General features: G+C 41.8%; 1 protein-coding gene across 8 annotated transcripts in view; it reads right to left on the bottom strand.

Moving 5' to 3' along the window:
- KCNMB2 (potassium calcium-activated channel subfamily M regulatory beta subunit 2) overlaps positions 1-27,371 on the bottom strand; it is a 381,704-nt gene that overhangs the window by 207,342 nt on the left and 146,991 nt on the right. For 3 of the 8 annotated variants that reach the window (XM_039355431.1, XM_039355424.1, XM_039355425.1), the window contains exon 2: positions 11,817-11,861. The exons of 1 other annotated variant lie outside the window; for it this stretch is intronic. Coding sequence is in view for 2 of the 7 variants with exons in the window: in XM_039355424.1 (XP_039211358.1) it covers positions 11,817-11,861 (45 nt within the window). In the remaining 5 variants the exon portion in view is untranslated. Of the gene's footprint in view, positions 1-11,816; positions 11,862-25,534; positions 25,618-26,863; positions 26,978-27,371 lie in introns of all 8 variants that reach the window. 4 more of the 8 variants (XM_039355429.1, XM_039355428.1, XM_039355430.1 and 1 more) reach the window with 4 other exon arrangements.

Genomic DNA, 27,371 nt, shown 5'->3' with positions numbered 1-27,371 from the left:
CTACACATTCCTCCAGTGGGAATGATTTTTAAGCATCTTGATCTGTATCAATTTTACTGCAAAATATTAGGCATGTAGATCTAATTTGTTGCAGAGGTTTTTATGATAGCCAATGTATTCATTCTTTTATTTACTTACATTTTGGTTTTTGCATGATAGATCACATGAAGAGTCAGAAATATCTAATTTAAGATTGGAAGGTAACATGCCACAATGCTTAATCTACATAACTTTTCTGCTTGTTTTTTTTTTTTGAGGGGGGTGTACATGAAAGGTTCTATAACTAATAATTGTTCCTCTTATTTGCAAGGGTCAGAACCTCTTTTGGTCTTGAACACTGAATTTTCTCCCCACTTGTAATAAACATCATTTAATTATCTACTTTATTGGAGTTTTTATTATAAACACTTTGGCATTATAAGCAGTATATAATAGGGCCATGCAAAAATCCAGATTTGAGGTAGGATAGGATAGGATAGGATAAGAAAAGAACTTTTATTGTCATTTTTTACTGTGGGCACACTGGCCAACATTAAAAATTAACTTCTGTTGCCTGCTCTCAAAACAAAGTATATATCTACCCATACACATACATAACACACATATACACATTATATATATATTAATCTCTGTCCATTTTGAATACATAGTAGGAAGAGGAAGCTTGAGAATTCACAAGGTTGATACTATATGGAACAAAACTGTGACTGACTCTGGATGTTCTGCTTCAGATATTACAAAGCCCTCCCAGAAGATAACAAGGAAAACTTGTCATGAAGAGGATGTGTAGCATCCCAGACAATCCTGCGGACCTTGCTCAAGCATCACTTATATGCCATGTCCTGGATGGAAGAATGTGAACTACCAATAATCTTTTCTGCCATCCTCATCACTCTCTGCACATTACTGTCTGAAGCAGTAATGCTTCCAAACCAGGCTGTGATGCAATATGATCGTCCCTCTATAGCAGTGGTTCTCAACCTTTCTAATGCCGCGACCCCATAATACAATTCCCCATGTTGTGATGACCCCCAACCACTTATACATCACTGGGTGCCAGGGGCGTGGCCAAAGAAAAGGGGAAAAAATGGCGGACAGCCTTGTTTGGCGACCCCCGTGAAATGGTCGTTCGACCCCAAATGGGGTCCTGACCCACAGGGGAAGGAAGATGTGCTTTTCTCATGTGATGCAGAAAATGCAGGTGCTGCCATGCCTGCTTTACCAGTGTCTCACTGTTGAGCGACCAAGCTAGCCTATTCATTAGCTGCACACCCAGAAACTTGATGCTATTAAACACCTCCACAAGTGAACCATTAATACACAGAGGTGTGTGGCTATGCCTGCCTTTTCTGAAATCGACAATGATCGTCGTTTTTCCAATGTTTAAAACAAGGCTATGAATGGTCCTAGGAAAATCCTAGGAAAAAATGTATTTTGCTTAATTTGTAGCTGATAGCTATTATGTCTACAACCCACATGCTCTGAAGCAGCCCTAGTATATAATTACATTAAATAGATACTTGGGCTGTAAACATCTAGATGACCAGATGGATGTGAAGTGATATAAGACTCTTGCTGTCATCTGGAGAGTCTGGGTTTCTCAGTTTAGATATGTATGACTGCATACATCAGAGACCTTGTATATTTAAAAATGCAATCTTCATCGGTTCTGCAAAAGATTTCTTCTCTTTAACTTTCATCCAGACATTGATCTAGTGGCAGAAAAAAATAATACTGCAATTCACTTCCAAATCTCTAATGGAATTCTTTATACTCCTGAGTAGATTTCTGTAGAACTGTATTATTGTGCATCTAAATTCAGAATACAGAATAATAGAGTTAGAAGGGAACTTGGGGGTCTTCTACTCCAACCCCCTGCTCAAGCAGGAGACCCTATTCCATTTCAGAAAAGTGGCTGTCCAGTCTCTTCTTAAAAGCTTTCAGTGATGGAACATCTGGAAGCAAACCGTTCTACTGATTAATTGTTCTCACTGTTAGGAAATTTCTCTTTAGTTCTAGAGCAGTGGTTCTCATTTGGGGTCGGACGACCATTTCACGGGGGTCGCCAAACAACGCAGTCTGCCATTTTTCCCCCCTTTTCCTTAGCTGTGCTACTCCCTTTTATTCTATTGGCTTTTGAAAGCCAATAGAATAGACTCTTTTGAATAGAGTCTAATTCTATTGGCTTTCAAAAGCCAATAGGAATTGTCCAGGCTGTCTCTACCCTGCTGAGCCCGCCAAAAGTCCCATTCTGCAAATGGGTGCTGCACCAGTTGAGTAGTCCTCGACTTACGACCGGTTGAGTAGTCCTCGACTTACGACCAGTTGGGGGTCGCGGCATTAAAAAGGTTGAGAACCAGTGATCTAGATTGCTTTTCTCCTTCATTAGTTTCCAACTATTGTCTCTTGTTTTGGCTTCTGGTGCTTTGGAATATGGTTTGACTCCCTCTTCTTTGTGGTAGCCTGTCAAATATTGGGACACTGTTATCATGTCACTCCAGTCCTTCTTTTCTCTAGACTAGCCATACCCATTTCCTGCAACTGTTCTTCGTATGTTTTAGTCTCCAGGCTCCTAATGATAAAAATCTGTCCTACCTTGCCTGCTACATATGTTCTATTTTAGCTTTAACCCAATCCCCTCTGCTTTGTTTGATTCAATTGCTTTCTTAGTATTAGAATTTCAAACAATAATACCATTTTGTCCTTTAATGTCTAAGGGAATTTCTACTCATATATATTAACCTTCCCTCTGTCCGAAGTCACGGACCCTTCTATAGTGTACCATTATGTCAATAATGTATCTTGAGAAACATCTACAACATTTATTTGCCACAACAGCTTAGTAGATCAAGTGTTGTAAACCATCATTTAGTTGTTTCTTTAGTAACTATCTTTTCCTCCCTAGCAATAATTTAGTGGCCCTATCAGGCTGAACAAAGCTTCAGTTCAAATATCAGCATAAATAAAGTTAGGTTGGGAGGACAATAGGAGTGAAATATTGACAGGGAGATAATAAAATTGCTGAACTGTTCTTTCTAAATTATGGCGAAGCCAGAAGCTAAGCTGAACGCTCTTAGCAAAATGATTGCCAGGGGGTATCCTTTTCTTCTCTAACATAATGAGATAAACAAGGAAGATCAAAAAGAAAAAAGAAGTGTCTTTTAAGGAATATGTTATTTATGTGTATAATTTTGTGGACATTGATCCATTTTGAAATTAAGTACATATTGTGAGACTATAGAGTTGTAATTGTGTCTCTGCAGGTGCAATTTGTCACGGAAAATATGCACATGTCTAAAAAACTGTCCCAGACTTTTTCAGAGGAATTCACTCTTTTTTTCTTAGAGTTACAACCCAGGAAAAACTTAGAAGACAATTCCATTAACATAGCAAGATGACTATATATTTAAGTTTAGGCTGTAAATCAACCAAGATTTATGGACTTTCTGTAAAATATGGATGCTCTATAAAGCTTAGAAACATAAACTTGCAAGTATTTCCAGTAGATATTCTTGAAGTGAGATATTCTTGAAGTTTTGATACGACTTGATAAAATAAGATGAGAACCTATCCCACTGGGGGGGAGCACCTATTACTTATTCCTGCTTTTCTCAACTGGGTGCCCTTCAGATATATGGACTTCCATTTCCAGAACTCTCTGGCCATCAGGGCTATTGCTAAGAATTCTGGAAGCCATAATAGATATGGCTAATCTAACGAAGACTAGGACTAGGGATGATATTTTACAATCTTTCAGTACTTGAGAAACTATCACAGAAAAGAGGACGTCGGCCTATTCATCAAAAGCACCTGAGGGCAGAACAAGAAGCAATGGATGGAAGATGGGAGAGCCAACCTAGAAATAAGGAGAAATTTCCTGACAGTGACAATTAATCAGTAGAACAGTTTGCTTCCGGAAGTTCTGAGTGCTCTCTCACTCAAGGTTTTTAAGAAGAGACTGGACAACCATTTGTCCAGAATTGTATGGAGTCCCTTGCTCAAGCTTGGATTAGAAGACCTCCAAGTTTCTTTATTCTATGTTTTTTTGTTCTAATACACATACCTGGATAATATACTGATTGAGAAGGATGGTTGATTCAAACTGATGATGATTAAATGGCTTGTTCTCAGGAAGCCCCTTCCACCTCTCTCTCACTTTCCTGCTGATTATATTTAAAACTAAATATGCTGGAAACTGAATCTGGGACCATACACATGCATAGAAAATGTCCTATTATGGAGGTTCAGTTGCTCTGTGATAAATATATAGACTTGTAGCCTCATGATTCTCTCAAGAGATGGAGCAAGGATATATCCCAGGTGCATCCCAACGTACACACACATGCATGGACACACACATACATACACACACACACACATGGACAAACTTAAGGTGAGAAAGAATTTCCCATTTTGCCTTGGCAACTATTTAGTCACCTGAAGGCTGACTGGTTTTCAGCTTAAGAAATATATAATAACAGAATAACTCCAAGTATATTAGGCCTTCCCATGAAGCTTCGCAGTGAAGCTTCCCAGTGAAAATATTCAAATGTGGCCCAGTCTAATTTATTTTTAATACATATTTTTATTGAAAGGTTTAACAGTGATAAGAATTGCAACAAATGAAAATAGAATGAAAGAGAAAGAGAAAGAGAAAGGGAGAGAAAAAAGAAAAATCTAAAAGTGCAGAAAGAAAAAAAGCAGAGGAAAAATAGAAGAAAAAATGATATAAAGAAAGATATAAAGTGGCTTCTGATCTTCACAGAAGTTATCGGTATATTACACTTTATCTAAAGATACATTATGACTCTCTTTCTATAATCTGTCTTTTCATCAAAACCATAAATCATGCAAAAAGTTCATAAGGGGTCTCCAGTCACTTGTAAATATTGCCTTTTCTCTAATCAAACAAGCCAATTTAGCCATTTCAGCAAGTTTGGTCATCTTCACCAACTATTCCTCTACTGAAGGCATTGCCAAATGTTTCCATTTTTGTGCATACAATAATCTTGCTGCAGTTATCATAAATAAAAAGAGCGCACCATGACTCTTTTCTAACTCTTTATTTATCTGTCCCAGGAGGAAAAGTTCTGGTTTCAACTGAAGGTCAACCTTTAAAATATGAGAAAGCTGAAACGGAAAATCCTCAGAATCACTTTATGTAGTTGAACCCAACGTTTTCTAGCTTTTATGCATGCCCGCCAAACGTGATAAAATGACCTTCCTTTTTGTTCGCTGCTTTCAGTCTACTTTACACTCGGACTTGATTTGACAATGACAACACCCAAACAAACTTGGGAAAATAGGAATATAAAAGAGCTCCTGGCAGCTGTGCTGACTTAACTTAGCGGTAGGTGGAAATTTCAGTTCGGCTTGACTGGCAACAGACATCTGCTCCCAAGGCATCAGGCACTGTGAAATGAGAACTGAAAGCATTGGCCCATGGATGAGCAAGTTCTGGATATAATAGGTCATGCCACCTTGGCTCTTTTACAGGGCAAACTAAGACAGATTGCAAAGTTATAGAGGAAATTAAGATGGACTGCCAATGAAGGATGTTTCCTAAATCTGCAGCACTTACATTTAGTGAAAGATTTTGGGAACATTTTAGAAGTCTTAAACAGGATGAGTTTCAGAGTATTCGGAGAGATAGGAATTAGAGCTGTTTTAGACGTTCTCTTTGCTATTCATTAATTGAATCACTTCAATATCCTTCAGGCTTCTGCATGAGCCTGAAAGAAGGAGAAGCTTGTTTTACGCCAGTGGTTCTCAACCTTTTTTTAATGCCGCGACCCCCAACCGGTCGTAAGTCGAGGACTACTCAACCAGTCGTAAGTCGAGGATTACTCAACTGATGCAGCACCGTTTGCAGAATGGGACTTTTGGCGGGCTCAGCAGGGCAGAGACAGCCTGGACAATTCCTATTGGCTTTTGAAAGCCAATAGAATTAGACTCTATTCAAGAGAGTCTCTTCTATTGGCTTTCAAAAGCCAATAGAATAAAAGGGAGTAGCACAGCTAAGGAAAAGGGGAAAAAGATGGTGGACTGCGTTGTTTGGCGACCCCCGTGAAATGGTCGTTCGACCCCAAATGGGGTCCCAACCCACAGGTTGAGAACCACTGTTTTACGCCATTAGCTTCTTTATTTTAAGAGATATATGGAATAAACATTTTTTTTCAGGATCAGGATTCAAGGCCCATCCTCTGAACCCTTTTAAAGCACCGAGAGACTTACTAGTTAATTTGATCATTTGGGAGGTTAAAGTCAGTATCTATTTACGTAATTGCTTTCATTTGCAAAAAATGCAACCTCTCACAAATATTTGCCCCCCCCCCCCCCGCAATCTGGAGCAAAGTCATTTGGTAGAAGAAGGAGACTGCAAGTTTTTCTCCTTCCTCTCAGTGACCCATTGCTGACTGTTGGGCAATTCAGGTCAAAATTTAGGTGCTGACTGGCTTTTGGTAACAGATTACTTGATATTCTGCCCTACATGGCACAGGGGTCATTTGAGAAATGAGGGTGGGGCTGCCTATGACTCTACAGCTGATGGTGGCTTCTGTTTTTCCAGGTTGTCCATCCATACTCCAACCATGTGTCACCACTGGTACAATACTCAAAGGAGCTTTTTCAAAAGTCAGTTGGACTTTGTTTTTTTTTCCCCTTGGAAATGTTTCATTTCTCATCCAAGAAGCTTCATCAATTCTGACCAAATGATGGGGAATTGAAGGGTTTATATTCTTTGCAGCCATATGGTCATTAGTACTCTGAGAGTTGTTGAAGGGTTTATATATATCCTCAAAGTTACTTGAATCAGGGTTCAAAGAAGGATTTGCTAAAAGGACCTGTGTTGTAAACAGGAATGGTGTAACAAGTCATCTTAAAATTTAAGATTAATGGTGATCTGCCACAGATAGGAAAACACCCAACTAAATTTCTCCTCTGCCCCCAACCTTTAATGTCCCAAATTTTACAACCACTTCCACATTTCTGAACAATTTTATGTTCCAGATAAATGTGCAGCATATGCAGTTTTAAATTTTAAAGTCACTTAAATCATAGCGCTATCCTTAAACAGAGCTGAGTTGCTTTCTGCCAGCCTTGTGCTAAATAGATAAGGAAAAGCACAATTTTAAGACAGAGAAGGATAATCATGTAAAAAATGATCAGATGAGCATTGTGGTAAAGCAATATGTATCCATCCCAGGGGCTAACCTTGTGTTCTTTGTGCCATTTGTTTTTTGTTATTTTGTGTGGGGAATCTCTGAATGCTCACTGGAACTCCTGGAGCCCAAATCAAAGCTTTATCTCAAAAGAGACCAGTTGACTGATTTAAAGATCACTCAGTTCTATAAGTGATCACAGGAATAACTACCACTTTGATCATAGACATTACTGGCAATAAAGCATGGGATTTGTAGTTCTTTAAGGATGTGTGATGGGGAAGATAGGTGCCCATAAAACAACAACAAGCATTGTTATTCTTAAAAGGCCTTTATAACTTTTTAACTTAGAAACATTGTCTTTCTCAAAAGCCCAGATGTCCCTCCTATCTGATTTATCAGTGTAGAAGGCACTCAAGGTACAAACTGCTTTTCTGGAATTCAATAAGATCAGGATGTAAAAAAATCAGTCCAAGAGTTCTTTTGGACATGTCACAATAGCCCAATGAAGATATGGTTTACTTTTTTTCTGTTGGATCACAGAAAGCTGTCTTACGATTGGTTGGGCTGTTTCACCATAATGCTATCTTAATAATACTACCTTTCGAAAGGGAAAAGTATGTATCCTATAATCTGATCGTCATGACTATCAGTAGCTCCAAGTCTGTGGCTTAGATGTAATGTTTCAGGAATTTGGGGAGCCCCTGCAAAAGATGTCCAAACCACAACCTCGTGTTTTTAATAATTGCATATGCATTATTTAGAACAGTGGTTCTCAACCTGTGGGTCGGGACCCCATTTGGGGTCGAACGACCATTTCGCGGGGGTCGCCAAACAACGCAGTCCGCCATTTTTTCCCCCTTTTCCTTAGCTGTGCTACTCCCTTTTATTCTATTGGCTTTTGAAAGCCAATAGAATAGACTCTCTTGAATAGAGTCTAATTCTATTGGCTTTCAAAAGCCAATAGGAATTGTCCAGGCTGTCTCTGCCCTGCTGAGCCCGCCAAAAGTCCCATTCTGCAAACGGTGCTGCACCAGTTGAGTAGTCCTCGACTTACGACCGGTTGAGTAGTCCTCGACTTACGACCGGTTGGGGGGTCGCGGCATTAAAAAGGTTGAGAACCACTGATTTAGAAGTTCTTGTCACCTCTATGATGTAACCTAGATAAGAAGTATACGAAGTAAAGGTTTCCCCCGTCCAGGCATATTCAGCCTTTCCTTAGCTGAGGCAGCCAATGTTCAAAGACATTTTCTGTGGTCATGACTCTATGTCAGTGTTTCTCAACCTTGACAATTTTAAGGCATGTGGACTTCAACTCCCAGAATTCCACAGCCAGCAATGCTGGCTGTGGAATTCTGGGAGTTGAAGTCCACATGCCTTAAAATTGTCAAGGTTGAGAAACACTGCAGACTATGTCAAAGGTGCATGGAATGCTATTAGCTTCCCACCAAAGCGGTACCTATTAATCTACTCTCATTTGCATGTCTTTGAAGTGCTAGCTCTAACTTTATTGTAAGGTTACATTAACAGACTCTTGGAAGTCTGAAAGTACCTCTCCCAAGCACCTGTAGCCATAAATGCAATATAGAAAAACATCTTTGCTTCCTGAAACAGCCGCTCTGCTCTGAGGCCCTATCATAGCCAGGGCTGATGATTCCAAAATGTCCAGGTTTCTTTGCCAGCATAAAGAAAAGGGGACTGCAGTTAAGAACTGTAACCTTGGCTCTTTTGGACATGGCTTTCTTTGGACCTGGCTCTTTTCAAAGAGGGAGACATCTCTCGGATTTGCATTTACTGTAATACCCTTAACTTGCATTTCCTAATATGATACATTAACTCAAGCTGCAATTGTCCTTCCACATTCACCTTTTCAAACCATGTGATGGAATTTTCCACCCTAAACATACCATAGAGCCGAGGTGGCGCAGCAGTTAGAGTGCAGTACTGCAGGCCACTTTAGCTGACTGTGTTCAGCAGGTCAGCGGTTCAAATCCCACCGGCTCAAGGTTGACTCAGCCTTCCATCCTTCTGGGGTAGGTAAAATGAGGTCCCAGATTGTTGGGGGCAATGTAAATATATATATACATTGCTTACTGGTGTACACCGCTTAGAGAGTGCTCGCACTTAAAGCGGTATATAAGTCTCATAAATAAATATAAGGAACCTGCAAGTGTACTTTAGGTGAAAAACACATAAAGATTTTCATAAAGATTTCTGAAAAGAATGTATAGGTTGATGTGAATGGGTAACAGAATAGAGGTAAAGGGGTGGGGGTGGGGAAGAGAAGCAAACGTGGACTGCAAACATCAACTGCTTTCTTAATTAGATACCTTCCACAGATTTATTTAAAGCAAAAATACTTGGATCATTTATATGGCTCTCTAAGTGGTCTTAGACGAGGTAGGTGTTTTGTTTAGCTTTCCTTTGTTTGCTTGTTCAGCTGCTTGCAAGTTCAAGTTTGCCTGGCTTTTGCTAATCAATCTAACAGGCTAATTAAGTTAAGTACCCTGCTTGGTATGCAAAAGCCTGTTCTCTAACTTCTTTGGAAACCCTATCCCAGCAAAGCAAGATCAGATAAGAGAACTGCTGGGCTACTTCCCTTTCCCAGTCTTTTCTTCCCTACAAATTTATAACAGGCAAGGCCAGCAAAGTCATAAGAGATAAGAATCCCCATGTATGCTTAAGCAACTTTCTTAATCTATTTGCATCAAGCCAGTAAAGTTATCGTCTCTCTCTCTCTGCCAGAATTGTAGAAGGTTAAACTAGCCTTTTACACTTCTCCCAGATACTGCCTTCAACAGACTTTGCCCTAAAAAACACCAGCTGCCAATAAAAGAGAATATTTGAGGGATCCTTAGTGCTCTCAACAACTTGGTTGTTTTCTTGCAGATGTTTCATTATCCAAACTAGGTAACATGATGATTGGGTAATGAAATAGCTGCAAGAAAACAACCATGCTCAGAGAGAGCACTACGGACCCTTCAAAACAGAACCTCTTACCAACTAAGACAGTGGTTCTCAACCTTTTTAATGCCGCGACTCCCAACCTGTCATAAGTCGAGGACTACTCAACCAGTCGTAAGTCGAGGACTACTCAACTGGTGCAGCACCATATGCAGAATGGGACTTTTGGTGGGCTCAGCAGGGCAGAGACAGCCTGGACAATTCCTATTGGCTTTTGAAAGCCAATAGAATTAGACTCTATTCAAGAGAGTCTATTCTATTGGCTTTCAAAAGCCAATAGAATAAAAGGGAGTAGCACAGCTAAGGAAAAGGGGGGGGGAAATGGCGGACTGCGTTGTTTGGCGATCCCTGTGAAATGGTCGTTCAACCCCAAATGGGGTCCCGACCCATAGGTTGAGAACCACTGAACTAAGACTTATCATGGATTCCTTAAAGATGGACAATCCAGAAATAACTTGTGTGGTTATTTCGCAAGTATAACGTACAAATGGTAGCTTCCTTTATAAGTAGATGCAACGCAGGTGAGGTTTTTCCATTGGCAAGCACAGATGACCTATATACAAATATGCATTTATGAAGATTAGATAGATGAGATTTAATATTAGCTTTTGCATTGTAATTCTGAGAGTGGAATAGAGATTTCTGATAGAAAATCATACAGGTTCTTTAAAAGGCACAAATTATAGCAAGGCAATCATTGCAATTAAAGTGGCATAAACATGTCATCAGTTTATATGATAGGATATACCAGGGGTTGGCAACCAGTCACTTAAAATAACATGACCCTTGGATTTTATGAGATGTCACTAATCTAACTTTAGCAGGTCATGAGATCCAAGCATTACTTGCTAAAGGCTAATTATTTTTAATATTATAAAAATACATTTAATTTTAATTTGGAGGATTGTGAATGTCACGGGGAAGTACAAGTAGTCCTTGACTTACAACCACATATAAGCCCAAAATTTTGTGGCTAAACAAGACAATTGTTAATGACTTTTGCCCTATTTTACAATCTTTCTTGCCACAATTGTTAAGTGAATACTGGGGTCGTTAAATTATTTTTTATTTTATGAGACTTATATACTGCTTTAAGTGCAAGCACTCTCTATGTGGTGTACACCAGTAAGCAATGTATATATATATATTTACATTGCCCCCAACAATCTGGGTCCTCATTTTACCTACCCCGGAAGGATGGAAGGCTGAGTCAACCCTGAGCCGGTGAGATTTGAACCGCTGACCTGCTGAATACAGTCAGCTAAAGTGGCCTGCAGTACTGCACTCTAACTGCTGCGCTACCTCGGCTCATGATTTGCTTGTCAGAAGTTTGCAAAAGGTGATTGCTGACACTGAAACCATCATAAATACCTGCCAGTTGCCAAGCATCCAAATTTTGACCATATGACCACAGGGATGCTGCAACAGAAGTCCGAAAAATGGTCAGTTTTTTGTCAATGCCGCTGTAACTTTGAATAGTCACTAAACAAATAGTTTTAAGTCAAGGACCATCTGTACTGATGATAGATATACTGCTGACCCCTGGGATACACCTGGAAGTTCCTTCCTTCCCAGAGAAAGTTTCCTTTCTCTAGAAAAGCTGAATCTTCCATCTCCCTGCAGGTAAAGTCACTCCCATGCTTCAGACAAAGATCAAAGTATTGCTTTTATCCCTTGACTGTTTACACTTACAGTTCATTATTCAGGGTTTGGTAAAGTTCACTCTCTTCAGTGTCTCTGCCGAGAGAAAACAACAAATAATAAATGTAAACGACTAGTTCTTCTGATTGTGATAATTGATTCCAAAGGATTTGGATCCAGAAAATCTTGAGCGAAAACGCCACCCATATTAATGAGGTTTAAAACAACAACAACAGTGGAAGCACTGTTGCCTCAAATTAGGAAAAAGAAGCCAGTGTTCAAGAGATCGTGATAGTTTGATCAGTGTGGCTTTTAAATATCCATCAAAAATCACAGTATTGTAGAGTCATAGGGCTGGAAGGGATCTTGGAGGTCTTCTAGTCCAATCTCCTGCCCAACTCAGGAAACTGTGTTCCATCTGGGGCAAATGGTTGTCCAATCTTTTCTTGAAGACCTCCAGTGATGGAGCACCCACAACTCTGGAAGGCAAGCTATTCCATTGATTAATTATTCTTACCATCACGAAATTTCTCCTTAGTTCCAGATTGAACCTCTGTTGAATAAGCTTCCACCCACTCCTTCTTGTCCTACCTTATGCTTTGGACAGCCCCTCAATACTGGAAGACAATTATCATGTTATTCCCAATCCTTCTGTTGTTAAGCTAGACATACTTAGTTCCCATAGCCATTCTTCATATAGTTTAGCCCCCAAACATCTTATCTTTTTTGTTCTTCTCTGCACTCTCTGTAGGCCCCAGCACCTTTTTTGTATCTTGATGGCCAGAACTGGATGCAATATTTCAAGTGTGGCCTCAGTAGTACATTATAGACCAGTACTATCTTGATGCTATCCCTCTGTTGTTGTAACCTAGGACTATATTGGCTTGTTTGGCTGCTACAGCGCAATGCTGGCTAATAATTCATTCATGCGTCTCTGGTCTCTGCTCATTTGTACAGAGGGATGGAAATCTAGATAAAAGGAACCCTGAAGTGGAATGACTGGAATCAGAAGAGTGGAAGGTAGATTAATATTATTATAGCCCTATCCTAAGCAGTAATTCAGACTTTAAAGCCAATCCAGACAAATAACTTAGAACAACAGAGTTTAATCAGTGCCTGGCCTGATTAAAATTAAAAGATTAAAAGCAAAATCTTAACATAACCACAAGTTGAACAACTTGTTGGAGCAAGCTGTTCACTCAGGATGTGTTAGATTCATTGGGAAAACATGCACTTAGGCTAGACTTTAATGACTGAAGACTAGTCATAGTGGCTGTATTACTATCATCCTTCTCATCTTTTCTACTACCTTCTCCATTGGCATCTTATGATAATATTCTTTGTTGTTTTTATGTACACTGGGAGTTTATGCACTGGAGACAAATTGCTTGTGTGTCCAATCACACTTGGCCAATAAAGTATTCTATTCTGTTCTAGTCTAACTGAAGGATAATTTCTTCCCATGTGTTCAGAATTGCTTTCTCAGCAGATCAAGATAATTTTTATGTATTTATGTATAACCATTATCAGTGGTATAATGATAAATATGAAGACCTCAGTGGTATGGATGGTAAATATGGAGACATTAGTCTTTTCTAGTAGACTTTTAGGCTTGAGAATTCTGTGCCCTAGAAAATTTGGTTGAATTTCCCTGTTGAAATTTAGACAACAAATAGTAGCTGTGCTTATAAAGCTAACTCAATTGATTTGGCTTGGTCATCATCGGCATTACAGCACGATCCAGCTGATTAATATGTTTTAATATAGCTAAATCCCAGCATGCTATGCCCATTTCATATAAGACATTTGCTTCTCGCTTGGAGGGCTGCCAGGACAATTATAGATTTTTATCTTTAGATATTCAAGCCTGTTACAGATAAATAGCAGTTATCGCCCTATTTTTTATAATCTTTTTTTTTTTTAAAAAAATCCTGATTCTTAGAAGAGCTATACAGCAGCAGAGAATGTCCAAAATCTGCCGTCTTTAGCAGGCCAGATGACAAGAATGCAAATTTCAACGCATACCCCCTCTAAACATGCCAAAGGTAAAACCTGAAACCTCAAAGCAGTGCATTTTCTCTGTGCCCAACAGATGATGATGATGATGATGATTATGGATCATCGCACAGTCAGCCAGATGTTCAGACTGGATTTGGCATTTTGTCTACCTATTGAGTCCTTACCCAGGACCTGGGATAGGCAGATGTGGATGTTTGATGGTATTACAGATATCGTCGCAGGATGGAAGCAGTTCCTAGTAAGGCCGCCTTTTGCAATTGACTAACAGCGAATTTGTCAATGCCAATGGTGTTCAAGTAGTGCTCCAGTTGTTTTGGTATTATTATTATTATTATTATTATTTAAAAATCAAAATCAGGCTTAACCCAATGGGAAACACTGGAAGGTCTGAAGATATCATCTGCTTAATATAAAAGACCTGCTTTTTAGACTTGATTTTTAATACCCTGATTTGTAATATAGGAGAGGCAACTTTCAGAAACATTACTAAACAAAGCACAGATATTTATATTGAGAATGGTTCCAAATAAACATTTGAAGTATTTGGCACATGGCATAATAACTTTAGCTGGAACAGAATCCAAGTAATATATAAAGTGTTGATAGTCTTGAATCTTTTCCCACAAAACTTATTATAGCAATAGAGAGCCTCAGTACTTCATTATGGTCACTGAGCAGAATCAACAAGTTAACAACAAACAAGATGAAACAAAATGAAACCCTATAGCTTACGGCTAGACCATCGATACAATCAAAGGGTGTCTGGTTTTACAAATAGCATAGCAAAATGTGGCCACTTTCATAGAAACTGATTCATATTGGGCTGATGATAACAGCAGTACAGGAAATAAATCAAAGGCAGATCCTTGCTTCTTTATAAAAATGCAGTATAGCAGGACATGAACTACAGATTCAGTAAACATTTCCCCAAAAGGGCACAATCTGAGCTCATAAGAGATTTTTTTTAAAAAAATGTTTATTTATTTATTTGTATTCCAGCTTTATTTTTAAAAATAATTCAAGGCCATATGAACATAGGAGCTGTTATGTCCTGAGCCTGTGAAGGCAGGCTCGGGATGTTGCAACGGTCCCGGGCAGGTGCAAGCTGCCCGGGACCAGACTGGCTGTCACCAGCACTCGCGCGCATGCGCGAAGTGCAAGTGCGCCAAATGTTGCCGTTTGGCCCGGGGATCGGCTTTAAAAGGAGCAGAGGGATTTGGGCGTTGTCGGCGTCTTGTAACCAGTATGCTGTACACTAATAAAGACGCTCCTGAGAACTGCGACTACTTCATGCGTTATCTGCCATTTCGCTGAGGACTTAACACTGGCGACGAAGGTGGGATGCCTTACAACGACTGCAGACAAGTTGTAAGCTTACCTTGGACTCCTGAGCAGTAGGAAACGGCGTTAAACTCAGCAGCTGCCTGCCAATTCAGCAAGCGTTGGGGGTAAGCTGGCTGATAGACCCTTCCTATACTACTAAGATGGCAAAAGTAGGTAGACTTTCAGAATTCGATGTCACGCATCCGGAAAGATGGGAGTCTTACGTGGCCAGAGTAGAAAACTATCTTAAGGTCAATCAAGTGAGAGAAGATAGTTTAAAAGCTGCCACCCTGCTGTGCGTTTGCGGTCAAGACGCATTTGAGATCGCTGAAAACATAGCAGCACCTGCACCTCTAGAATCTGTCACCTACACAGATCTGAAGAAACTGCTAAAGGAACACTTCCAGCCCAAGTTGTCTGTTATCGCTTGGCACCACACTTTTGAACAGAGGGACCAACGGTCTGGTGAATCAGCTAAAGAGTACATTGGTGCACTGAGAAAAGCCGCTAAACACTGCGAGTTTAAAGACTTAGAAGAAAGGCTAAGAGACAGATTTGTATGTGGACTGAGACATAGAGAATTGCAGCAGAGACTTTTCGCTAAAGAAGACTTATCATTCCAAGATGCCTTGAGAGAGGTTACTGCAGAAGAGGCAGCAGGTGGCGCAATCAAGAACATGAGGCCGATCAGAAGTAATCCAGAAGCTGTGTCCATGCACCAGGAAGGAGTCCAAGGGAACTCAGAAGAGGATCCCGATGATGAAGTAGACCGTCTCTACCCAACAAAAGAAGGGAAGCAGAAGGAAAGCCCCTCAGCTGTCCCCAAGTGCTTCGGATGTGGAGGTCGACACAAGAGGATAGACTGCAGATTTCGCTCTGCTATCTGTAGAGCATGCGGAAAGCAGGGCCACATTGCAGCTGTGTGTCTGGGCCGTCAGAAGGTACAACCCCGAGAAGAATTGCGCCTTAAAGGTATCAGGGTCCCCAGCCAAAACAGGGTGGGTTTCTGTGCTTCGCGAAGAAGCATTTATAGGACCGGCACACACAAGTCCATTAAGAAAAAACTGTCACTTACAAGGGGTTCCATTGGCCATGGAACTGGATACTGGGTCTGCACTTTCAATCATTTCCATACATACTTTCAGAAAGATTTGTTCTGGCAGTGGCTTTCAGGCCAAGCTGAGGCCTTCTGACATTGTGTTAACAGACTTTCAAAACTCCAGAGTGTGTGTTAAGGGGGAGGCCACCCTTAACGTACAGTATAAGGATTTTGAAGGTCCATTAGATGTATTGGTAGTAGGGGGTGAGTGAACGAGTCTCATAGGACTCGATTGGTTTGAGGCCTTGGGAATACATGTCACAGGGCTCAATAGCTTGCAAACAGTAGACCTACAAGAAGTCTGCAAGGAATTTGCAGATGTTTTCAGCCCACAGCTGGGCACATACAAAGGACCCCCTGTGTCTTTAAAACTAGACCCCACTGTCACCCCTCTTAGAATTAAAGCGAGAAGGGTTCCTTTTGCCTTAAAAGGAAAAATTGACACTGAACTGGACAAATTGATTCAGCAAGGAGTCTTAGAACCTGTTGACTCCAGCCCTTGGGAGACCCCCATTGTTACGCCTCCTAAGGCTAATGGGGACATTCACATCTGTGCAGATTACAAATGCACTCTGAATAAGGCATTGCAGCAACATGCCTATCCTGTCCCTGTGGTCAGTCATATTCTGGCCTCCCTCAAGGGGGGGGGGCGTGTTTTTGCAAAGCTTGACCTAGCTCAGGCATATCAACAGTTGCCTGTTGACGATGCTGCTGCTGTAGCTCAAACCATTGTAACCCACAGGGGGGCATTCAAGGTGAAGAGGCTACAATTTGGAGTAAATGTGGCTCCTGGAATTTTCCAAAGCATAATGGAAAACACACTACGGGGTATACCACGGGTTTGCCCCTATCTTGATGATGTCTTAATTGCTGGAGACTCTACACACAACTTAGCTGAGAGATTAAGGGCTGTTCTGCTGAGGTTCAGGGAAACGGGCCTCAAACTCAAGAAGGACAAATGTAAAATTGGGGTGCCTTCTACAGATTTTCTGGGATTCAAAATCGATGCTACTGGGATTCACCCTGCTGAGTCCAAATTAAAAGCTATTATGCATGCTCCTAGGCCAAAGTCCAAGGCCGAACTACAGGCCTTTCTGGGCCTTTTGAATTTCTACAACTCCTTCCTTCCAAACAAGGCTAATGTAGCCGAACCACTTCATAGGTTCCTGGACAAACAGGCAGTGTGGCAGTGGTCACAAAAACATGAAGCAAGTTTCAATGAGGTTAAAGCCTTACTCACTTCTAACAGTGTGCTTGCACATTTCAATGAGTCCCTTCCTGTGTGCATTGCTTGTGATGCTTCTCCTTATGGGGTGGGAGCAGTACTAAGCCACCTCAGACCGGATGGAACTCAGGTCCCTGTTGCATATTACTCCAGAACCTTGTCTTCTGCAGAGCGAAATTATGCTCAAATAGACAGGGAGGCTTTAGCTGTTGTTGCTGGAATCAAAAAGTTCCATGATTTCTTATATGGCAGACATTTCATGGTCTTCACTGACCATAAGCCTTTGTTGGGGCTGTTTACCACTCATAAACAAACCCCCCAAATCATCTCCCCCAGAATGCGGAGATGGTCTATCTTTCTGTCAGCCTATGATTTTTCTTTAATTCACAAACCTGGGAAAGAAATGGGCCACGCTGATGGCCTCAGTAGATTACCCCTACCAGTAGTAGAGGCTGATCCTGCACCAACAATCAACATCCTTTCAATTCAGGCCTTGCCTGAGTCTCCTTTAGATGCCAGGGATGTGGCTGCTGAATCAGCCACAGATCTCACACTCTCCCGTGTGCTGTCTTGGGTTTTATCTGGATGGCTAGAGAGCTGTCCAGGTACTGAGTTTCAGAGTTTCTGGTCTAAAAGGAACGAGTTATCCACTTTCCAGGGTTGTCTGCTGTGGGGCAGCAGAGTTGTCATTCCTACTTCAATGAGGACTAGGGTCTTAGGTTCCCTCCACGAGGGTCATCCTGGCATTGTACGTATGAAGGCGCTTGCGCGCAGCCATTTGTGGTGGCCTGGGTTAGACAAAGACATTGAAGCTAAGGTGCACGCATGCCACCTTTGTCAACGCTCACGCCCAGAAATGCCCCAGGCTCCTGTGCATAGATGGGAGGAAACACAGTCTCCATGGTCTCGGGTGCACCTTGATTACGCTGGGCCCTTTCAAGGTCAATTCTTCTTGGTCCTAGTTGATAGCCATTCAAAATGGCTTGAGGTTGTACCTGTCTCTTCCACCACTACTGCAAAGACTATTCAAGTACTGAGGGAGATTTTTGCTGCACATGGGCTTCCTGATGTTTTAGTATCTGACAATGGCCCTCAATTCACTTCTTCCGAATTCCAAGCTTTCTTCAGGCCAACATGATTCGTCATGCCACCTCTGCGCCTTTCCACCCTTCCACCAATGGTATGGCTGAACGCATGGTTCGCATCACCAAGGATGCTTTAAAGAAACTGACCTATGGAGACTGGCATCACAGGTTGGCTGACTTCCTCCTTTCTTATCGCACTACACCTTCCACTTCTACCGGGAGGAGCCCAGCTGAACTTCGTTGGGGGCGCAAACCGACTACTAAGCTTGACCGGTTGCACCTGGACAGACTACCTTCTAAAATCACATACCCCAGGGCTCCTAGACAACTGCTAGTGGGTGCCCCGGTTTGGACTCGTAACTACGGGCCTGGTCATTTATGGGTCCCTGCCACAGTGTCCAAGGTCACAGGTCCTTTGTCCTACGAGGTTTCCCTGGATGACGGTCGTGTCCGGCTATGACACATCGATCAGCTACGCACAAGACGGGACTTTCCTACTGAGACTCCTGGTTCTTTTCCAGGGGGGGAGGGGGACCTCTATGGGCAAAGGGAAGGGTGTGGGCTGCAGCCCATAATCAACGGGGAAGCCACAGATAGCCCATTCCAAGATTCCGCAAGTGCTCCAAACAGGAATTCATGGGGTCTAACTAGAACTCAGGCACCAGTGCCTACTCCAGCCAGGGAGTTACCCCGGGGGCATAATCACTATACACCAGCATCATTCAGTACTCCAGTCAGGGAGAATAACAGGGAGCATCCAAACAACTCACACCCTGCTAGAAAGCTGGCACACATTCCGTCTAGTTGGCCCAACACTGCTACTGTTCCTAGGAAGGGGCAAGCACATAGGGAGGTGGTCGAGGAACCGAATCCCAATTACAACACCTCTGGCATCACTCAGGGGACAACTGAGTTTTGGGATAGTACTGAGAACCTAGAAAGCCCGACTATGGAACGGGAACGTGGGGGAAGACAGCCTCATGATAGGTCTAGGGCAGACCTGAGAGGCTCTACAGAGTTGCCCAACAGTGGCAGTCACTTAGAAGGGCCAGAGAGCCTGCAACCAGGCAGGACAACCAGGTTAAGCAGAGAACAAAGCCCTGGCCTGACGAGCCCGGTGGGCAAGCAAGCAGGCCAGGTGTTGGAGCACAGTCCTTGGGGACCATCAGGGTCAAACAATGGGGACAAGCATATAGCACCCCCTAGTCAAGGGGTACTTGGAGGGTACCAGGAAATTCGGAGGTCACAGAGAGCTAGAAGATCTCCTAAATATCTAGAAGATTTTGTAACACTACTGGCAAAGTAGAGTTAATAGAGGGTATTCCTGTACAAGTAGGAATATTGAACACTGGGGGAAAATGGAAGTCAAATTGATGACTTGGTACATAGAGCTAGTGTGGGTCTCACACTCATGTTGAAGGTCGCGTATTATTATTTATGTGGTTATAGTCTTAGCCGGGGGGGAGGGGTGTTATGTCCTGAGCCTGTGAAGGCAGGCTCGGGACGTTGCAACGGTCCCGGGCAGGTGCAAGCTGCTCGGGACCAGACTGGCTGTTGCCAGCACTCGCAAGTGCGCCAAATGTTGCCGTTTGGCCCGGGGATCGGCTTTAAAAGGAGCAGAGGGATTTGGGCATTGTCGGCGTCTTGTAACCAGTATGCTGTACACTAATAAAGAGGCTCCTGAGAACTGCGACTGCTTCATGCGTTATTTGCCATTTCGCTGAGGACTTAACAGGAGCCGTGGTGGCACATTGGTTAGAATGCAATATTGCAGGCTAATTCTGTCAACTGCCAGTAGTTCAATTCTCATGGACTCAGCCTTCCATCCTTCTGAGGTCAGTAAAATGATGACTCTGTAAACTGCTTAGAGAGGGCTGTAAAGCATTGTGAAGCGGTATATAAGTCTAAGTGCCATTGCTTTCAGGTCACAACTTTTTTTTTAAAGCTGGCACAAAAGTCTGGAAAAAGCAGAGCTACTTTAATGAAAAGCAGACAGGGGTCTGTGACCGTATTTGCACATGGTCTGAAGCATGTTTTCCAAAAGATTTCGGAAGCAAGCACAGCTTTGTGGAGTGCACGGAAAAGTGAGGCTACTGCAGCATGACCTTGTGAATAGAAAAAGTCACACCTCATTCTGTTCAATATTGCATCTGCCACAACATCACTAGGAGGAAAGAATGTGGAAGAAGGGAACCTTATCACACAATGCCAATCCCTCCTGTGTATGCAACCGCAACCCTGGAAGTCATTTATCAAATAAGAAATATCACTGAAATGTCAGTTTATGAATTGAAATATCCTTGTGTCAGAGATTCCAATCTGCAAACTCTAGATTTTGAATAGATACCTGAAAGTCACTATCTACTTCACAAGAAAGTACATTACATGCCATTCTATATGCTATATTTATTCAGAGAAAGATAAACCAGAATTTAAATGTCCTCGCTCAGGATAGCACAGAAAAAGAACAGCATTTATAAACACGGCATAAAATCTTGCACAATGCCCATTTTCCTTGGTCTCTTCATGAAGGATTGTCTTCTCCAACTGAATCCAATGCTGAAGATACCCTACCATAAACCTCTCTGTGTGTACTGTAACACATTTGTGTGTGCTACCATATATAGCAGAATTAATGACTATGAAAAAAAGAAAAGGCATTTATTTTCACCCTCTCTTTATTCCTCATCTAACATATAAAATTCATTCAGTTATGCTGGATTATTCTCCTTCCTTCCTTCCTTCCTTCCTTCCTTCCTTCCTTCCTTCCTTCCTTCCTTCCTTCCTGTACCCAGATAATGACATTTCCTTCTTTAAGAAGACAACCATATTCAATAATGAATGGCAGAATGGCTCTCTGAAGCAAATTTATAGACTTGATCCAAAACTCCCATCATCCCCATTAGTACTGTTTGTTTGCTTGTTTTAAAAAATAAGGAATGGAAATGTATTTGGTGAAACTAGAGGAACATCACAAATGTGTGCTTGCATTTGAAATAATTGGTCTTCACCATATGCTAACATACAATATCTCCGAAAGTTGAATCACAAGGCTAGTGTTTCTTTTCTTTTTGTTTTGTTTTACTGCATATTATAAAATCCCCAAATGAGAGACAATCATTGAAACAGGAGAGAGTTGAGAAGCTAACACTGAATGAATTTGAACCCTGGGTTCATGTTTCCCTACTATCTAGTCATTTTTCTTCTTAATTGAAGGACACTTTTCATTAATGCACCATTATTTTTGAGCAGTTCTATTCACCCCATCCTCTGAGTTGAAGGCTGGTATATTCTAAAGATGAAAAGAGCTAAAGTTTATGGCCTGACTATCTTGAATCATGTGCCAGCATATCTTGGTGGATTTAGCTTTTATCGTGTCTGAGCTGAATATTAATGGAGTCAGAAGAAATCTACAGTCCATTAATTGGTGCTGTCTTAGCACTGACTTTATGGCTTCAGCTGCATCTTAGAAACTGAGTCACATGGCAAAACTTGCTAGTTCATTCTTAATTGAATAAAGTAGTATAGAACAAATGCATTTTAAATTTCTGTAAAGGTAGCCTAACCTCACTCAATAGTGAAGATGGGAGATTATGGGTATGTATACATTATCCCATTTTCAGGTTTCTGAGAGTCTTTTCCATATCCTACTACTGAAATTTAGCAGCAAAATTTAGAGCAAAATGACCCTTTTTCTCCTTTGAAAAGAAAAAAAACTTTAAAATATACACATTAGGGCTCTAGCAGATTAACCCACTTTTATTATGTAACCTCATTCTGGAAAAGATTTATCTAACATAATTATACAGTACCCAGAGATGCTCTGTGACCGAGATGAGTGGTCTCTAAATCTGATCAATAAAGAAAGAAACAAATAAAAATATATGTGGTTGCTAAAAAATCATAACTGGCTTTTTTGCACATAATTCAACTTGTAATCACACCATCCTTGAATTTAACTTTTGATTAATGTCAACTCCTGTGACGTCCCTGCTAGATGTGAAGGAATGTAGTGGGGAGGTGGATTTCCAGGAAGGAAGGGCTGCAATCATAGGAATAAGACGCAACTTAGTCCAGATATCATGTGTGAGAGAAAGAGGGTGAAGACAGTTCCTCCTTAATAGTTCACAGAGTATATTGTAGATCAGTGGTTCTCAACCTTTTTAATGCTGCGACCCCCAACCGGTTGTAAGTTGAGGACTAAACCGGGCGTAAGTCAAGGACTAACTGGTCATAAGTTGAGGACTACCCAACCGGTCGTAAGTCAAGGACTTTCCCTGCCCAGGAGCGCCGCGCATGCATGGTGCCGCCCCCTGCGCCGGCTGAGGCGTAGCTGGCAAGTGGCAGAGATGGAGCAGGCCGACCACCGGCTGGGCCACCAGCTGGCCCAGCCCAAGGGAGGTAAGGCACCCGCCGGAAAAGGGGGAAAAAATGGCGACCCATAGGTTGAGAACCGCTGTTGTAGATGCAGGTAGAAGAGTCTTCAGTCTGGCAAGGTTTTGTCTATTGGTGTGAAATAATGAAGAATTCAGCTTGAGAGAATTACCATTATTACCATAATAATTACCATTATTCTTGGTTTGGGGTTTGACGCTAGCTCCTTGTGACCATTGGAGACTAAAAATAAGTATAAAACCTCTCAAATCCACCCTGCTCTCCAAATGATGCCCACTGAGCAATATTGGAACCAACTACTGAAATGGTCCTATTGGCATCTACAGCACTGTGCAAAAGCATCAGGCAGTTGTGCAAAAATGCCGTAAATTAAGAATGCTTTCGGAAATAGAAATATTAATATGTTAATGAAGACTCTGTGACCCAGGCCAAAAGTGTCTAAAGGATGAATCATGGCAACTGGACCAAACTTAGTTAGAAGTTTTAGTGGTTCATTTTTATCAATTAACAAAATGTAAAATAAATGACAGAAGTGAAATCCCAATCGAATCAACATTTGGTGTGACCCCTAGAAGGTACCAGAAAGGACTGCAATTCAGTCTCACCATCTACAGCAGAGGTGTCAAACTGCCAGCCCATGGGTCGGACACGTCATCGGGAAACCACGCCCACCCCATTGCTGGCAATGGAGAAAAAGTTCCAATACATTGCACGTCACGTGACATCGCGAGTTTGACATGTCTGATCTATAGGATTACTCTTGTTTTTTAACCAGCTGCTCATGATACTCTATTCTAGATCCTTTTAAGATGATTATTTAGTTCTCCCAGAGCCCTAAAAGGTCAGCTGGTGATGCAACAATGCTGCCAGCGGCCAGGACCAATCAATCCCAATTAATTTTAAGTGCAAAATAATGGTCATTAAGCCTCCTGGACACACTTTTCAAGGGGAAACTCTTTTTTTTTTTTTTTTTGCACTACTGTGGTTTTGCTAGTGAATGTTTTCATTTGTAGGATGGTTGGTTTGTTAAAATATGTAATAGGCCATCCAATGTTTGTAACAACCCCCGGGTGTGCTCTGGAATTTGCAAAGCAGGGCCTGGAAGCTACTTATGTTCCAGCGTTGTGGTTTGTCCAGCCCTCTCCTAAAGATTTTCTGTACCTTGCAAAAAGCATATTGGTAAAGCTATCTTGTTTGTCTGCAGTCTTACTAGTTGGCAGTTCTTGTGTAGCAAAACTGCCTGGTCTGCTTTGAGTTAGTACAATACAGTCAATAGAGGATTGGCAGGTCAGGGCTGCAGAAATCCGGACAACCACTAGTTGACCACAAAAATATGTATTTGATGACAATTAAAACAATTAACCAACGGAACAACCTGCCCCTAGAAGCAGTAAATGCTCCAACACTGGAAGTTTTTAAGAAGAGACTGGACAACCATTTGTCCGAAATGGTGTAGGGTTTCCTGCCTGAGCAGGGGGTTGGACCTGATGACCTCCAAGCTCCCTTCCAACTTTTTATTATGGATCATCGCACAGTCAGCCAGATGTTCAGACTGGATTTGGCATTTTGTCTACCTATCGAGTCCTTACCCAGGACCTGGGATAGGCAGATGGGAATGTTTGATGGTATTACAAATATCGTTGCAGGATGGAAGCAGTTCCTAGTAAGGCCGCCTTTTGCAATTGACTAATAGCGAATTTGTCAATGCCAATGGCATTCAAGTGGTGCTCCAGTTGTTTTGGGATTGCACCCAAGGAGTCTATTACTATTGGTACTACCCTTGATTGCTTTTGCCACAGTCTTTCTATTTCTATTTGTAGGTCTTTGTATTTTGTTATCTTCTCCAGTTCTTTCTCGTCTATTCTGCTGTCTCCAGGCACTGCCACGTCCACTATCCAGACTTTTTTGTCTTTCTTATCGACAATTGTTAAGTCTGGGGTGTTATGTTGCAGGTGCTTGTCTGTTTGAATTCTGAAGTCCCAGAGCAGTTTAATTTTATCATTTTCTATGACTTTCTCTATTTTATGATCCCAACAGTTTTTGCTTACAGGCAAATGATATTTTTTGGTATTGGTAAAGCTATCTTGTTTGTCTGCAGTCTTACTAGTTGGCAGTTCTTGTGTAGCAAAACTGCCTGGTCTGCTTTGAGTTAGTACAATACAGTCCATAGAGGATTGGCAGGTCAGGGCTGCAGAAATCAAGACAACCACTAGTTGACCACAAAAATATGTATTTGATGACAATTAAAACAATTAACCAATGGAACAACTTGCCTCTAGAAGCGGTGAATGCTCCAACACTGGAAGTTTTTAAGGTTGGACCTGATGACCTCCAAGGTCCCTTCCAACTTATTATTATTATTATTATTATTATTATTACTACTACTACTACTACTACTACTACTACTACTATTATGACATCTCATGATGGAAATCTTGAGTTCAGTAGAATTGACTCTTCCATAAATCTTAATAATACTGCAACCTAAGTGTCAGTGCACATCTGTGTACATGGAGAATGAAAGCATCATAAACCTGGGGAAATCACTCTCAGCTCTATAATCTTTTCATTTCACGGTTCATACCTGCGTGCTTAAAATCTTCTCAGCTAAGGTCATGCTCACCTGCATTTTAGAATTCATTTGGGTCTCACAGGTTATTTCTTTTACTCTGGCTTCTCCACCTCTGGCTGTCAGCTTCAAGTCTTCTGGAGAAATTACAGATAGATCTCAATTTATGACCATTTGTTTCATGGCCATTTGAAGTTATAGTTATGCTAAAAAAAGTGACTTCTGACTAGTCTTAACATTCATGAGTGTAACAGCATCCCTGCAGTTGTCTGATCAAAATTTGGACACTTGGAAACTGACATACATTCAGTGGTGGGATTCAACTGGTTCGCACCACTTCGGCGGAACCGGTAGCTAGTTTTTGGTGCCCAGGCCCAGCATGAACTTCTGGAAGTGGCATCCACCCAGAGAACCAGTTGTTCACATATTTGAATCCCACCACTGCATACATTTACAACAGCTGTAGCATCCCAGGGTCACATGATTGCCACTTGCAGAAGACTTCTGACAACCGAAGTCAATGAGAGAAGCCAGATTCACTTACCGTTCTGACTTGAGTCACTCTGGCAAGGTAGGGTCCATTAATTGCACAACAAACACAGCACCTATGGTACCAGTGAAGCTCCACCCCAGCCTGCAGTTTCCCTCAGTCTGAATTCTCCAGTTCCATGAATTAGGTCCTATCTGACTCCACAAAGCAAAGAGGGAAGTCACTATACCAACAAATATAAAGTCCGCAACACAAAGTCCAGGGTTCCAAAAATCAAAGCCAGTCCAAGAGCCTGAAGTAAGAGAGTCAAGTCCAAAGTCCACAAGCGAAGTCCAAAGTTCAGAGAAGTCCAAGAAACAGGATCTCAGATTCACAAAGTTGTGTCCATTAAAGCCTCCCAATGGTGCGCATCAAAGCAAACTGGGGTTCCTGACAAGCACACCTTCCCCCAGCATCCAGCTAAATCATCCCACACTAGATGTTCTTTATGAGGAGGGGTGGGGCTGCTTCCTTGCAAGCAACCTTGCTGACATCCTCTGTGCCTCCCTCTGCTCTGCTCTCTGTGCCTGCAGATCAGGTGAGAGAGGTAGCGGTTCCTCATCAGAGGTGACCTGTCCCATGTCATCCCCACTGGCCCTCTGCAGCTGATCCTCTCCTGCATGTGGCTCCCCATCCAGTCAGCCGTCCTTCCCAATGCTGGATGGGCCTGGATCTGCATTGTTTTCAGCCCTGAACTCTCCAGGTGCCATCTCCATCGCATGATCCCGGTTCCAACTACTACTATTACTACTCCAAACTAGGGTCTGATGAGCCATCACACTAAACATCCATGTGATTTGCTTAACAACAGCAACAAAAAAGATGATAAAACTGAGTGTGACTCACTTACTGACCATGTCACTTAGTGATGGAAGTTCTGGTCCAAATGGTGGTCATTAAGTTGGGACTGCCTGTAAAACTCTTTGGTTTTTCGTGTGATGCCATCATCCAGATAGGTTATGAACCTACTGTTGAAAGAAAAATCTTCATCAGGGTCCAGTCCAAGCTGGGAATAATCAAAATGGAGACTGCTTTAGAAAGAAGGTTGTAGTTTATTGAAGAGGAGAGCCAGACAGAAAGATGGCTCTGGGAAAGCTGACCACCTGTAGTAGTGAGTGGGTTTTTATACCTTCTTGGGCTTTTGTTTGGAGTTGTTCGTGTGGCATGAACTTTAACCTGTGTCTGAGTGTGCCTTTCTGGTATTTTGATGGTGGTGGGTTAATCCTATTATGTTCCAAAGGTCATATCCTGCTTCCCTGGGGCTGTGGCTGATGACTGTTGGATTTTTTTGGTGTGAGGGATTGTTGATTCTAGTGGTCTTTCTTTCTAATCCAAGCTTCCTGGCTCAATCTTTCTGACAAG

The sequence above is a fragment of the Crotalus tigris genome, unplaced genomic scaffold (genome assembly GCF_016545835.1).
Source record: "Crotalus tigris isolate CLP2741 ecotype Arizona unplaced genomic scaffold, ASM1654583v1 scf7180000018690.2240587, whole genome shotgun sequence".
In the NCBI taxonomy this organism is placed as follows: domain Eukaryota; kingdom Metazoa; phylum Chordata; class Lepidosauria; order Squamata; family Viperidae; genus Crotalus; species Crotalus tigris.
The sequence above is the reverse complement of the archived record's forward strand: the minus strand, read 5'-3'. Positions and strand labels throughout refer to the sequence as shown.